We start from the raw sequence: 14605 nt of genomic DNA, 5'->3' as shown, positions 1-14605 counted from the left end.
ACAATATCTGTGCCTGTCCCCACCCAAGTGTGACAGCAAGAGGGGACAGAAGCCCACCCAGCCTCAGTGGATCCTGGGGATGAGTGGGGAGGTGGGTCCTCCTACATATCCTAACTCTCTGGGCCTCTTCTCTCCCTTTCAAACCCCACCCCCACTCCAGGCCCTCCAATGCTCCACTCACCCCCTCTACCCTCACCTATCTGCTTCCCTGCTCCCAACCTTCCAGGGACTGCCCAAATCCAAAGTCCTGATCACACGGACAGTGCCCTCTGTGACCCAGCCTCTGCCTACCCTCCACCTGCGCACCCCGTCACTCACGCAGCTCCAGGGACACTGGCTGCTTTCTGTGGCTGAAACACCCCGACCTCATTTCAACCTCAGGGCCTTTGCACTTGCCGTTCCCTCCGCTGGCAAAGCTCTTCCCTCCCGCTCTTTGCCGCAGGTCTGAGGCCTCACCCCCGACACCATCTTCTCGGAGACGTCTTCCTGGACCACTGATGCGATGTCACTCCCACCCCAACCTGCCATCATTTCCATCCCGTCTTGCCCCTCTCTTCACAGCACTGCCGCTCCTCAGATGATCTTATTTGCACATTCTTCTGTTGGCTGTTTAGCAGGTGCTCCTGCACCCACGCCAGAATGCAAGTTGCGTTTGCGGCTGCGACCCCAGAGCCTACAACCCATTAAGTATAAATCAAATGAGTGAACGAACGGATGCATGAATGGTTCGTGATCTCTTTTCTTCAGATTTATTCCTTTGCTTCCTTTTCCTCTAGCTCATGCCTCCATTTCTCCACTCTCTACTCTCTGCCCGAGAGAGAAAGGGGCCCGGGAGTGGGGTGTGTGGAGGCACAGCTCCGCCATGAGACTTCTCAAGCAACAAGGGGATAGTGCCACAGTGCTGGCAGCCAGGGGCCCTTGGACACCCCAACAGGACACACAGAGGTGGGATTCTCAACGTTTATTTATTTTTGGGACAGAGAGAGACAGAGCATGAACGGGGGAGGGGCAGAGAGAGAGAGTGAGACACAGAACCGGAAGCAGGCTCCAGGCTCCGAGCCATCAGCCCAGAGCCCGACGCGGGGCTCGAACTCACGCGAGATCACGCGAGATCACGCGAGATCGTGACCTGGCTGAAGTCGGACGCTTAACCGACTGCGCCACCCAGGCGCCCCTAGAGGTGGGATTCTAAGAAGACTGTAACCCCTCTCTCTCCTCGCACCTTCCTATCTCCTGGTTGTGGGGGCTCCCGCTGTATGGACCCAGTAGGAAATCATCAGAGATCAAGGTTCCTGGAATGAGGCAGGCCGTGGGGGTTACCCTGGGGCTAGTGCAGGACAAAGGAGGTCAGAGAAAGGATCCCATCATTTCCATTTGCCTTCCCATCTCCGGTATGAGCATATGCATTTTCTCCATTTCCTGTAAGGTGCCCTTCAAACAGCTCAGCAACACCCCCAATCCTGCTTCCCAGCCCATGCTGCCCCCAAGCCCCTTGGCACGGAAATTGCGGAACCAAGATGGGTGTCTCAGCTCCTGCTTTCCTTTTTCCCTCTGATGAGACAGGGGCAGGGTGACCTGGATACAGTGACCCAGGGACACACCAACGGGCTGGGCCTCTCCCAAAAAAGGAGTCTTTGGGCCCCAGGGAGCTGGCTCCAAGGAGCAGGGGCTCCAGAGGGGCTGGTGGGACTTCCTTTGGTTCCTGGGGGTCACCCCACCCACCCAGTCAGGGACCAGAGTCTGAGAGGAAAGGGAGGCTGTCCCCTCCATCGTCCACTCGGCAGACAATTCCAGTGCCGGCCCTGGGCCGAGGGTTGGGCTCTCAGCTCTGGGAGACGAGCCAGGACTCAAGGACTGGAGGCAGATGTGGGCACAGGATCAGGGCCAGGGCAAGGGCCAGGGGAGGCCAGTCACTGGTCTGGCTCTCTTTGTGCCCCTCAGGCCTGATGGGGAGGTCTGGGCTCCTTGGCCGGGTCCACAGGAGGAGGTGCCCCAGGCTGGAGGGGGCTGGTGACCGGCAAGCTGCGGAGGAAGCAGAAGGCGGCGAATGCAAAGCTTTCAGAGCCTGGGGCTGGACGAAGGGCAGGGGGAAGCCGTTGGGGGGAGGGGGGGGGGCAGCCCTCGCATCCAGTGAAGTCCCTCTGCCCCCAGATCCTGCCATGAGGAAGGCCCCGAGCCCCTCGTTCCGGCCACACTGGGGTTCCCGGCATGGCCCAACAAGTGTCTGTCGGGTGGGTGGGAGGACATCAGGGTCTCCAGCCAGTAGGGAGGCAGGCTGACCTGGAGGGACATCTGGAAGGCTGTCGGAAGGGCTGGCTGGGGTCTGGCAGAGCAGGGGAAGCCACTCGGCCCGTGAGCCTGGACCCTGCCTCTGTGAGCAGGTCCAGCAGGCCGACCGGTGTGGCCGGTCAGCTCCTCCAGCCAGGCCCAGCACAGGTCTGACCCACGGCGGTGACCGAACACAGGCGCCAGGGACCGCGCGGGAGCGCGGGGAGAAGGACGCGGAAGGTGTGCCGCCCTGCCTGTCCAGGATCCAGACAAACAGCCTTTCTCCGCCAGGGACCCGGCTCCCCCTCCGCCCCAGGCCCGTCCGCCAACCTCACCTGAACAGCCTGCGGAGCTGGTCCTTCGACCTGGAGCAGATCCGGAGGCCCAAGCTCTGCAGCTCACCCTGTATCCACCCCAAGTCGGCCGGCACATCCGGAAGCCATGCCACCAGCCTGGAGGAAAGGGCAGCAAACAGCTGAGCCCGAGCGTCCGGCCCAGCAGAGCCCCCCCTCCCCGCGGGCCCGGGGCAGAGCCGGGTGCCTCCCTGCACCCGAGGCCCCAGGCCCAAAGGAAGTGAAATAGGGGGTGAGAAGCCCCCGCGGTATCGGCCCCGCCACGGAGCCGGGTAGCGACTCCACGGGAAGCCCAAATGGGAAAGGGCGGGGCTCTGGGGTCAGGCCACCTCGGGGTTGTGGCCCGGCCCCCCTGCTCATCAGCTGGGTGCCCTGGGCAGGTCAGGGAACCTCTCCGGGCCTCAGTTTCCTCACCCGCCTAAAGAGGACCGTCACCTGGCCTAGAGTCCCTAACCTCCTTCATATCTCTGCCCCACCCTCTCCTCCCCAGACCTGCCCTCCTTCCTCCACAGCCCTCCATCCACTCTCCTCTTAGCACCAGTGACTTTCCTGAAACATACATCTGATCGTAGCCCAAACCCTCCCGTGGCTCCCCATGTGCCGGGTCAGCAGAGGGCCAGCTCATCCAATTATGGCTGAGAGCGTGCCTGGCTGGGCACCTTCCCAGACTCACGGGACACTGCAGGGCCTCACTCCCAACGTGTCGCCTTTAGCAGAGCTTCTAAACCAGGGCCTTGAACTGGCGCTCCACAGGGTGTCGTATGAGAAGCAACACGTAAGTAGACCATCACCTCCCTTGTTCTGGACCTTCTATCTCTATTATTGTAACCTGCATGTGCATGTAGGTTACAGAGAATGCTAAGGAAGAACTTCCCTGTGGTCTGAACAAGTTTTCCCATCAGTGCTCGTATCTGGACTTTTGTTTTTTGTTTTTGGCTGAAAAGGTTAGACTTTGCATTTATCCTTTTTGACTTCAGCCTGTGGTTTCAACCTAACAGCTCAGCACGAGGAGAATCTGAGTCAGCAGAAAGCTCTCTCCTGGCTTTGGGCCACTGGCAATTTCAGCATCAGGGCTGATCCAGTGGCCCAGTGTCATAGACCTCTTAGAGAATAAAGAATTTTTTTTTAAATGCAGTTCTCCCCGTGACACTTCCCTACTGAAACCCTGCACTGTGTTCCCACCACTGTTAGGATGAAAACCACAGTCCTCACTTGGCTATAGAGCCCCGCATGTCTAGCCCCTGCCAGCCACCACCACACCACCTCACCACCAGCCCCGTCTTGTACAGCACCCCACCTTTTGGTTCCAGCCACACTGGCCTCCAAAGAGCCTTACTTCCTCTGCCTTCTGCCCCAGGACCTTTGCATATGTTGTTCCATCCGTCTGAATGCTTTGCCCTTCCCTCTTTGCCTGGTGGACCCATCCTTCAGATTAGGACTCAAAAGTTACTTCCCTTAGGCAGCCTTCCCTGACCAGATTGCCCCTAGTGTGAGCTGTCTCAGTTCACAGGCAGTGTAGACCTCTTTTAGGAAACACAGCCAGTATAGACCTCTCTAGGTACCTCTGGACAGAGGTGTGATTGCACAGAGGTGTGATGGTTCATGGGCTGCGAGCTCCACAGGGTGAGGGGCTAGATCTGAGTCAGGGCTGCCTCCCTATCCCCAGCCAAGCCCTGGCCAGGCCCTCAATAACTACTGGTGGAATGAATAAACCAAAAATGCAGAGTGATTCATTAGTCAGCAAAGTTAAAATGGTTAGTGAGGGCTTAGCCACAACCAGTCTGTCCTGGAAGGGCCTTGTTTTTTTTTTTTTGTTTTGTTTTGTTTTTTATGTTTATTTTTGAGAGACAGAGACAGAGACAGAGCATGAACAGAAAGGGGCAGAGAGAGAGGGAGACACAGAATCCGAAGCAGGCTCCAGGCTCCGGGCTGTCGGCACAGAACCCGACGCGGGGCTCGAACCCACGAACCGTGAGATCATGACCTGAGCCGAAGCTGGATGCCACCCAGGCACTCCATGGGCTTTGTTTTACAGAAAAGGAACTGAGGCCCAGAGAGGTCAAGAGACCTGTCCCAGGCCACACAGCTAATCTGAGCCAGACCCCCCTGGAGTTATTTCCCCAGACATAGCGCATTTTCTCTGAGGCTCTAACGGGTAGAGCAAAGGGCCAAAGGGCCTAGAGACAGGCGAGCGGCCAAGGTGCTGAGCCGGGGGTCCCATTTCTGATCAGTCGGTCACAGCTGCTACACCATCTCCCCAGTGGTCCCGTCTCGCAGGGGGAGACCACCGAGACTCCTCTGGGCTGTGTGACCAAGACTGAGCAGCAGGGGAGGCCAGCCAGGCCCTGCCCACCCGGCACGCCGGCTGCCCCTCCCGCCATGGGCACTGGTCTCCGCCACAATCCGGGACGAGCCAGGCCCCTCCCAGGAGCCCTGGCTGGGCCTCACCTTCTGCTCCGGAAGTAAACATACTCGAAGGGTAGCGTCCAGGGCAGTAGGAAGTAGGTCAGGGCCCGCCCGGGCCCTGACCGACAGAATTGGGCCCAGGGGCTGGTGTCCCTCATACATGCTTTCTTCAGTGCTACGAGAGAAGCCGTGGCGTGACCAGCCAGCCCTCCAGCCAGCACCCCCTCCACCATCACCCTTAGGGAAGGTGGCCTGAACCCCTGTCCACCTCACACAGTCTGCAAACTGCGCCTGCCCCCCGCCCCCCATCTGCAGAGGGGAAAAACAAACAAACAAACAAAAAAAAACGGCACGCCTGATCAAGCCCCTCGCAGGAGCCGGCAGGGGGCGAGGCACTCAGGTCGTGCTCTCGCATCAGTGTCCCTGATGTTGGCAGGGCGTGCCCCTGTCCCAGATGAGGAGACTGAGGTTCAGAGTGGAGAAGCGACTTGCCCAAAGACCATCCCAGGAAGAGGCAGGGCCAGGGTGGACCCAAGGCCTGCCAGGCTCCCCGAGCTCTTTCCATCTCTAGATGGCCGTCTAGAGACGGCCACTTGGAGGGGTCACAGCACGGCACCAAGACCCAGCTGCTCGTTTACCTGCCGCGTGTCCCAGGATGGGTCCCTTCCCTTCCCTGAGCCGAGGCTACCTCCTCTGAAAAGGATCTCCCTCCCAGGTAGGCAGGAGAGGATTAGGGAATGTCCGTCAAGGCTTGGCCAGCTCAGTCCCAGGGGCGTGCTGGCTGTGACGCCCCATCCCAGAGGCGGCTCTCTGGTGCCCCCACGTGGCGGCAGGGATGCTGCCTTGGTTCCAGAGCTCCAAGCTTGGACCTCAGGGGCTCAGCACAGATCCAGACCCATTTCCGCACGCCCGTCTGGTCTCCGGCGCAGGAGGAGGCTGCGTCCCCTCGCCCACCCACACTGTCCTTGCTCTGACCTCAACCACCATCGTCTCTGCTTCCAGCCTCCCCACCCCCACCCGTAGCCTGTCCCACCCCAGCTAGGTGCAGTGAACACAGGATCTAGAGTTCAGAGAAGTACTCAACTCTGAAAAGGAGGGGGTGCCCTCTCCCCATCTCTCTCCTCCTGCAGTTTCAAAGCCACCTGCCTGACCCTCCCAGCCTCTGCTCCCCTGCCCCTCAACCACAATGCTGTGGCCACAGGGGTCTCCAGCTGCCCCCACCAAACCCAGGACATTTGCACATGCTGTACCTTCTGCCTGGCCACTCGTCTGCCCCCTTTTGCCTGGCCACCATGCCTCCTTCCAAGTCTCACTTAGATGCTGTTCAAACCCACGTCCCCGCCACCATTACACATGCCTGGACTTTGCTGTTGTGGCGGTTGTGACTCTGGGGTCACTAAGCAGGAGAGCAGACTAAATGGTCCACAGCAGAATGGTTCGCTGCTGTGGCAGTTTGTTAGCTGTATGACTTTGGACAAGTCACTTAACCTCTCTGTGCAACGGTTTCCGTACGATGGGGATAATTCGGTGCCATCCTCGTGGCATTGTTGGGAGGGTGAGATGAGCCCATCGTCATGTGTGGAGAGTCCAGAACCCTCTGTGTGTGACTCTCTTAGGTCCCTCAGGACTTCCTGCGCTTCCCCTGGGCAGTGGGCAAAGACCTGGCTTTCTGAGGCACGGATTTGGGTGTGAATCTCCCAACCGCCTCTCTGAGCTTCAGTTTCCTCATCAGTGGAATGGGGCAAGAAAAACACCAGGGTTGGGGCGCCTGGGTGACTCAGTCGGTTGCACGTCCGACTTCGGCTCAGGTCACGATCTCACGGTCCGTGAGTTCGAGCCCCGTGTCGGGCTCTGTGCTGACGGCTCAGAGCCTGGAGCCCGTTTCAGATTCTGTGTCTCCCTCTCTCTCTGCCCCTCCCCTGTTCATGCTCTGTCTCTCTATCCCCAAAATAAATAAACGTTGAAAAAAAAAATTAAAAAAAAAAAAGAAAAACACCAGGGCGCACGGTTGTGGGGCGGAGTGAGTGACACAACAGGTAAAAAGGCCTTCGCATCACACTTGGCACTCGGGAGACGCTCAGTAAATGAGTCCTGTCCTCTTCCAGGCCGCGAGGCCCTTCAGGGTAGGGTCCCTGCCCCCAGGCCCCTGTGCGCAGGGCACGTGGTAGGTGAGCAAGGGCATGAAGGAAGGGCAGTACCAGCCTCCAGCTCTGGTGAGAGCCGCTCGAAGTCGGGCACGTCCTTGACCAGCACGTTGGGCACTGACCAGTTGACAGACAGGCCCCCCTTCTGGCCACCGTCATGGTCGGTGTCCTGGGTCCCATTCGCGGGGGCTGGGGGCTCCTTAGACACCAGCATGCAAAGCACTGGTTCCTTGGTAAGTCCTGGGTCAGCAGAGAAGAGGGACACGACAGGTCAGCACATCTGGAGCTCCCTGGCGACAGTGACTCCCCTGGCCCTCCACGCCACCTGCACCTCTCAATCCCCAAACCCAGCTCTGGGGACCTGCTCGCTGCCGAATGGACCTGCGGCTCATCCTGAACGACCTCTTCCTGCTCTCCCCTGGCCCTTCTCTGCTCCCTGTTTCCCGTGCACTTTCTAGTGGTTAATCAGATCCCAGACCATGACGAACCGGTCCAAGGTTCAAATCCTGACGCCAACACCTGCTAGCTATGTGGTCTAGGTGCTCAACGCTTCGGTTTCCCTCTTTGACAAAGGAGAAAATTCTAGTCTGCTTTATGGGGTTGTTCTGAGAATTGAACGAGACAAATACCTAAAGCTCAAGCCCAGATCTGGGCACATTTTAAGCGCTCAGCAGATCCTTCCCGCTGCTGTGTGTTTGGGGCTGTAGTGTGGAGGGTAAAGGACTTGGGTTCTGGAGCCGGCCAGCCTGGGCTCAAATCTCAGAACTACCCCTTTGAAGAGCAGTGCTCTTGGGGCGCCTGGGTGGCTCCGTCGGTGAAGCGTCCGACTTCGGCTCAGGTCACGATCTCACGGTCCGTGAGTTCGAGCCCCGCGTCGGGCTCTGTGCGGACCGCTCAGAGCCTGGAGCCTGTTTCAGATTCTGTGTCTCCCCCTCTCTCCGCCCCTCCCCCATTCATGGTCTGTCTCTGTCTCAAAAACAAAATAAACATTAAAAAAAAAAAAAAAAAAGGCAGTGTCCGGTGGGAGGACAATCGAGCTCTCCAACTGGGAAGACCTCTCTGGCCCACCCCTCCCGCGTGAACACACACACACACACACACACACACACTCCTGCAGCCAAACTGAGCTGTGTTCACTGAAGGTGCTGGGCCCTGTCCCTTTGCTCATCCGCCCTCTTCCTTTCTGTCTCCAACCTTTCCGTATTTTTCATAACTAGTCAAAACCCAGCTTATCTGTTGCCGCCGCCTCCAGGAAGCCCTCCTTGCCCACCCCCCAGGCTGGGTCAGTGTCCCCTCTGACACCGTAGGCGTGAGCATCCCTCCATCTCCGTGGGGAGACGTCTCTCTCTTGGTCTGTTCCCCCGCCCCGGACTAAGAACAGTTCAAGAGCAGGGCACATGTGTGATCCTCTCTGGGTCCCCAGCATCCAGCTCAGGCCAGGCACAGAGTAGATGCTGAGGAAGAGAATAAGTGAGCTGAGGTCCCGAAAAACTCAAACACCTGCAAAGCAAGATCCACTTGGGACCCCGGGGAAGCAGGATGCCCGGCCACCTACCGCGTCTCTCCAGGAACCTGAGGGCGTCCAGGTAGCCTTGTCTGCAATTGTCAGCTACCATCTGCCAACACACAGGTCAGGGTGGGATGAGGAAGGCCCGGACCCGCCCCTCGAGCTGGCAGTTCGTAGGCCAGAGACCCGTCTTCAACCGGAAGCAATCCCTGCCCAGCCCACGCTCCCAAGAGGCCCCTCAGCAGGGTTCAAGGCCCCCACTGCTGGACGGGGACTGCTTCCAGTTGAAGATCTGCGATCTGTTCAAGCTGCTTCCCTCCCCATGACCCCGTGTCACCTCCCTCCTCTAAGACTCCTCGGCGGGAAGGGGGGGGCTCCTGCTCCAGACTCTCCTCTCTCTGGTCTCAGTTCCCTCCTCTGGAAAATGGGATAACTCGGCCCAGGTCAGGATGCCTGGGACATCGTCTGGTTCCCTGTTGGTCAATGCATGGTCCTTTGGTGTTTATTTCCAGAACCAGCCTGAGACGGCAGAGGAAACTGGGGGCCCACCCCTGCCTGTCTCAATCAGAGCTCCCCTAGCGGGGAAAAGGCACCTATCGGGCCCGAAGGGAGCTCCACCTTCCCACGCTATGGGGCCTTGGAAAGGCCACGCCACCTTTCTGAGAGCCTCAGCTTTTCCTTGACTGTAAGATGGGGCTGAGATTTTTTGCCCACCCCACAGGTATAGGGGAGATGAGAGGACGGGAACATGAACTTGTGTCATAGATTATAAAACACGACAGGACCGAGGTGCCTGGCTGGCTCAGTCAGTAGAGCGCGTGGCTCTTGATCTCGGGGCTGAGTTCGAGCCCCTGGTGTGGCACGGAGTTTACTTAAAGTAAAAAACCAAACAAAATAAAACACGACAGAACCAAAACACGTCTGAAGGAACAGGGGAGGCCAAGGCACGGTTGGGTGTGTTATGGGGATAAACCATTTGCTGTCAAATTCCCCATTTCCCCAAAATACCAGGGGAAAAAAAAGCAGGAAATGTAAGTCTACTGTCCACCTTTGTCTGTGTTTCTGCCTCACCTCCACGGGGATGGTCAATCTGGCCACAGTCTAGGGTGGTGGCGGTTCAGAGCACGGGTCTGGGCTAGCTGAGGATTTGGAACCTGGCTTTGCTGCTTCTGGGCTGTATGACTCTGAACAGGTGGCTTAACCTCTCTGAGCCTTGGTGTCCTCCCCTGAGAAAGGAGACGGTAACAGTACCTTCTCACAGAGCCTGACCCAGGGAAGTATCCGCAGAGGCCTGGCTCAACCCCAAGCTGGGGAGAGTTGGCCTTAGCATGCCTCATTGATATGGGCCCAGTCCCAACTCAAGACTTGCTCGGGCAGGGGAAGGAGAGTATGGGCACCACCTGAGCCCCGAGTTGTGGGTTCAAGGGCTCAGACGTAAGACTCGGGACGTGTATCCTAACTTCCTTGAGGTGGCGGGGAGGGTGTGGGGACACAGTCTGACTCAGAGGACCCTTGATCATGGCCAAGCCTCTTATACCTTCCAGGCGGGTGCCGGGGCCAGACCTACCTCAGGGCTGGGGGATATGAGGGAGGCAAACCCCAGGAAGAAGTTCTTGGTGCATATCTGGAAACTCGTATTGAAGGTGTTCAGCTCGTGAATGCTGGCCGAGGTGCTCTGGGGGCAGATGTCCACTGTCCCGTGGAAAGGGGACACGGTGATGGTGGAGGGAGAGTCCGCGAAGGGCAGGTTGTTGCTCAGGCCCCCGTCAAAGTAGCGCTGCAATTCGGGTGGGCCGTCTGCTCAGGATGCCTGCCCTCTCCCCATACCGCCATGGAGCCACCGGCCAGAAATGGGCTGCGGCCGGTGACCTCCAGCTGCCCCGGATCCACTGGGTCCACCGGAGCCCAGGATGTTCTGAGCACCGCCCCCCAGGAGCAGGGAATCTGGGGTGGAGGGCTGGCACGCAGCCTCAAGAGGCACGGGTTCCCTCCCCCCACACGGCTGTCAGCGCTAGGAACACTGGGCCACCCAGAGCACGGGGCAGGGACTCAGTCATTAAGCCCCCCAAGTGCACTTACCTCCCCTCTGAATTCGGGGGGGATCGTCCCACAGTAGAAAGGAATGTATAAAGTACAGACCAGAGCCTGGGAAAACGAGTAAGTGGAAACACAATTGTTCACACTCCTGCTGTTCGGAACCTGCTCGGGGCAGAGCAGCCTGCGAAGTATGCGGCCTGAGTTTTGTGCTCAGGGAAGGGAAATGAGGCCCAGAGAGGTGTCACGTCCCAGCTGAGCTCTCAAGGTCAAGAAGGTACTTGAAGGCAAGCCTGTCATGACACCCACCCTCGTCTTCCTGCCGATGGGTCCTTGCTCACTCGAAACTGCTGCTGGGACTTCCCTTTCCCCCAAGGACAAACAGAGGCACCAAGTACCCATTTCCCCTTCACCCAGCGGGCAGGAACTCTCCACCAACAATCTAGATATGCCTCCCACGGTGTGCTCCCTGAACACCGATTCAGCCAGAGGCATCTCAAATAAGAAACCCTGACTTCCGGTTAAGCGTAAGACTCTTGGTTTCAGCTCAGGTCGTGATCTCATGGCGGATCGTTGAGTTTGAGCCCCGCATCGGACTCCACAATGACAGTGCAAAGCCTGCTTGGGATTCTTTCTCTGTCTCTGCCCCTCCCCCACTCATGTTCTTTGTTTCTCTCTCTCTCTCTCTCTCACTTCTCTCTCAATAAATAAATAACCTTAAAAGGGGCGCCTGGGTGGCTCAGTCAGTTAAGCATCCGACTCTTGATTTTGGCTCAGGTCATGATCTCACGGTTCAGGAGTTGGAGCCCCAAGTCAGTCCCTGAGCTGACGGCATAGAGCCTGCTTGGGATTTTCTCCCTCTCTCTTAAAATAAATAAATAAACATTTAAAAAAGAAGAAGAAGAAACCCTGACTTATTTACCCACTTGGGAAACACTGTGTCCACTCTTCCCATGCCCAGGACCATGCCCAGGAAATGGGAGCAGCAGAAATCTGCGGGTGCCGGGGACAGGAGGAGAGGGTCCTCAGCCACCCAGGGGGTCTGCCCACGCCCGTCCCAAAGACTTGACCTCCTTCCCGGGTGTCTCCCCCTCTCCATCTCAGATTTTCTGTGCCCTTCCCAGCAGAGGCTCTGACAAATCCTGCAGTGAAAACGATGCTTAACATATTGACATTGGGGGCTTGTGAGTGGGAGATGGGGTGGGAGGGGGCTGTCCTGAACACCGTGGGATATTTAGCAGCATCCTCGGCCTCTACCCACGAAGTGTCAGTACTTTGTGCCCCCCGCACAGAGCTGTGATAACCAAAAATGCCTCCAACGTTGCCAGATGTCACTAGGGGGTGGGATGGGGAGGCAAAAGAATCACCCCTGGTTGAGAAACACTGATGTAGAGCTTACCAAACTCATCAAGCATGGAACCTTGTCTCGAGGTCTCCTTGGAAATATGCCTCCAACCCTCTCTGGGAAATGCAGAAGGCATCCTGTCCCTAACCAGTAGGAAATGCAAGTGGGAGCCTTGTTCGCACAGATAACAGTGACAGCAGCTAATGTTTACTAAGTACCTATTATGTGCCAGGTCCTGTGCTATGTGCCATACAGGCAAAGACATTGGGACACCCTTTAGGTGTCAGTGACATCAAGAGCCAGTGGACATCAAGACACAGCAAGGGACTGGCCCCTCTCTTGTACACATGACGAATTCCAATCAGCACAGAGGCACAGACTCAGAAACAGTCCCCATGCTGGGGGCTGGGGGCTGGGGTCAGCAAGGTGAAGCAGGTTCTGCATTAGGGCTCCCAGTCTGGGTGGAAGGCACAGACCCTAACAGGAAGGGAAGGCACAGCTGCGATGGGGGAGCTGAGGCCCTCCAGGGTAGGGACCTGCCTCCCTACCTGCCTGAGCTCTCCCGGGGACCCAACCCCTACTGAGCCTGCCTGCACACCCCCACAGCCTGTCACCGGCCTCTCTTCCCGACCTGTGGCTCTCTGTCACAACCTCCTGTTTTATAACAATACTGGATTGTTTCCTCTTCCATCGTGGGCAGGCACACCTCTGGAAAAGCAGCCCCTTCAGGGGCCCTGAGCACAGAAGCCTGACTTTGCCCCCTCCCCGGCCATACCCTTCTCTGTGTGCAGCCATGGGGCCTTCCCAAAGCAAGCCGGGAGTATGGGCACTCCGCACTCACCCTGTGGCTCCTCTCTGCACCTCCACTGTCTTGTTTGTAAGCAAACCCAAGCCTAAGGTCACCCCACCCCCAAGGAGTGTCTGCCCCTGGAAAGCACCTGAAAGTCCCTGGTAGGAGATGGGGCCCAGTCCCCTGTCTCCAGGGCCCGGGTCCCACCCCTGCTCTCACCTGGATGACTTCCCTGCGGCTCGCGAAGTCGGTGACTATGATGTTGTGGCCATCGGGCCAGCGGGTCAGCGAGATGCCCAGCCGCTGGGAGGCCAGGACATGAATGTCGGTGGGCAGTAAGTCCTGCAGCTGCTGTCTGATGTGCTCGATGGGCGCGAAGGCAGGGTGGAAGATACCCAGGCTGAGGCGCTCCACCTGCTTGACCATGCCCAGTACTTGGGAGCAGCAGAAATCTGCGGGTGCGGGGGACAGGAGGAGAGGGTCCTCAGCCACCCAGGGGGTCTGCCCACGTGCGTCCCAAAGACTTGACCTCCTTCCCGGGTGTCTCCCCCTCTCCATCTCAGATTTTCTGTGCCCAGCCCTGCGTTCCAATGCTCCGTCCACCTTGTGATCTCGGGAGCAGGATCCCCAGCTCTGCTCGGTCCTCTGCGAAACAAGGGTAACCACAGCCCCGAGTCCTCAGGGTTCTCATAAGGCTTAGATGGGAGCATGCTGGATGCAAAGGGCGCAGGCCCCAGCGCCCGGCACGAGGCCCCGAAACGCCCCTCTCGGCGCCCTCCATCCCGCGTGGAGCCAGCGTCCCGCCGCGCTCCTCGCCCGCGCCGTCCCCCGCGCACCGACGGTCTTGCCGGAGACGATGCTGAGGGCGTTGAGCGCCCCGGACGAGGAGCCGTAGAAGCGGCGGGCGCCCCGGAGGAGGTGCGGGGCGCGCTCCCTGAGGCAGCTGGTCACACCCACGTGGTAGAGCCCCAGGAAGCCGGCGCCCGAGAAGGACAGGCTCCAGCTGCCCTCCTCCTCGTAGCAGTGCATGGCGGTCGGGGCCGCCGGGCTGGGGTCGGGACGGAGACGGGCCGGGCCGCCGCACGGGGACAGTCAGCGCTGGAGAGGAGAGGTCGCTCCGAAGAAAAGCTCTGGCGGGAGCCGGGGCCCCGCCCTACGTGCACCTGCCCCGCCCCGTGCACCTGCCCTGCCCCGTGCACCTGCCCCGCCCCGGGCTGGGTCGCCCGCCGCCCCAGCCAATGAGGTTCCAGGGCCGCGATGCCCCGCCCTCAGGGGTGTGGCAGGTTTGACCCCGTCGTACCAGGTCGCTGGGCGGACTCCGGAGACGCCCCACGACCCCCACCGCTGCGGTACGGGGGTGACCGGTCACGGCCCCAGGTCGCGGGGTGACCGGCCCGGGGGGTGGGGAATGGCACCAGCTTTTCGCCTGATCCCTGGAAGCATTGACAGAAGCATTTCTCCCGCCCCCATTTTACAGATGAGGGAACTGAGGGCGGGGAAGGCAAATAAGAACCGGGATGTGGCAGAGCTGGACCCACACTGGGTCTTGGGGGTCAAGCCAGACTTCACTCTGCAGCTGTGCTAGTTCAAGGCCCAGGCACAGGCAGAGCCAGCCCCCGCCAGCGGTGCGGCTTTGCCCAAACTACCCACTCTCTCTGGGCTACAGTTTTTCAGCGTGATAGGAGGCGCTTGGGCGCCAGCCTTCTCTGCTCTGATCGCTGCTTCTCTGGCCCAGACTCACCATCGACTGGCCCAGCC

The 14605-nt window shown here is 59.0% G+C and overlaps 1 protein-coding gene across 3 annotated transcripts; it reads right to left on the bottom strand.

Moving 5' to 3' along the window:
- Nucleotides 1-1182: 1182 nt before the first annotated feature.
- PNPLA5 (patatin like domain 5, triacylglycerol lipase) lies at nt 1183-13934 on the bottom strand. 3 transcript variants are annotated; one of them, XM_040490600.1, is made up of 10 exons: nt 13451-13623; nt 13067-13299; nt 12112-12200; nt 10758-10823; nt 10246-10455; nt 8727-8787; nt 7226-7411; nt 5070-5202; nt 2604-2720; nt 1183-2022 (listed from the first exon to the last, which is right to left on the bottom strand). In XM_040490600.1, exons 1-10 carry the CDS (start codon nt 13555-13557, stop codon nt 1938-1940), a joined length of 1287 nt encoding a protein of 428 aa, XP_040346534.1. In that variant the 5' UTR covers nt 13558-13623; the 3' UTR covers nt 1183-1937. The 3 variants fall into 3 exon arrangements, with proteins under 3 accessions (XP_040346534.1, XP_040346535.1, XP_040346536.1); XM_040490601.1 differs by lacking the exons at nt 12112-12200; nt 13451-13623 and adding an exon at nt 13684-13934; XM_040490602.1 differs by lacking the exon at nt 12112-12200 and having other exon boundaries at nt 13451-13642.
- Nucleotides 13935-14605: the final 671 nt, after the last annotated feature.

Source organism: Herpailurus yagouaroundi, unplaced genomic scaffold (genome assembly GCF_014898765.1).
Source record: "Herpailurus yagouaroundi ecotype Mexico unplaced genomic scaffold, PumYag 182, whole genome shotgun sequence".
Lineage (NCBI taxonomy): Eukaryota > Metazoa > Chordata > Mammalia > Carnivora > Felidae > Herpailurus > Herpailurus yagouaroundi.
This window is presented reverse-complemented; position numbering and strand designations above follow the sequence as displayed.

Excerpts from the sequence above, each read along its gene's own strand:
- PNPLA5 (XM_040490600.1), bottom strand. The coding sequence starts at position 13,557 with ATGCTCCCATCTAAGCCTTATGAGAACCCTGAGGACTCGGGGCTGTGG. Across the intron at positions 7,412-8,726 it reads CAGGTTCCTGGAGAGACGCG|GACTTACCAAGGAACCAGTG; the intron begins GTAGGTGGCCGG and ends CTGCTGACCCAG. Across the intron at positions 5,203-7,225 it reads CTCACCAGAGCTGGAGGCTG|CACTGAAGAAAGCATGTATG; the intron begins GTACTGCCCTTC and ends CTTCTCTCGTAG.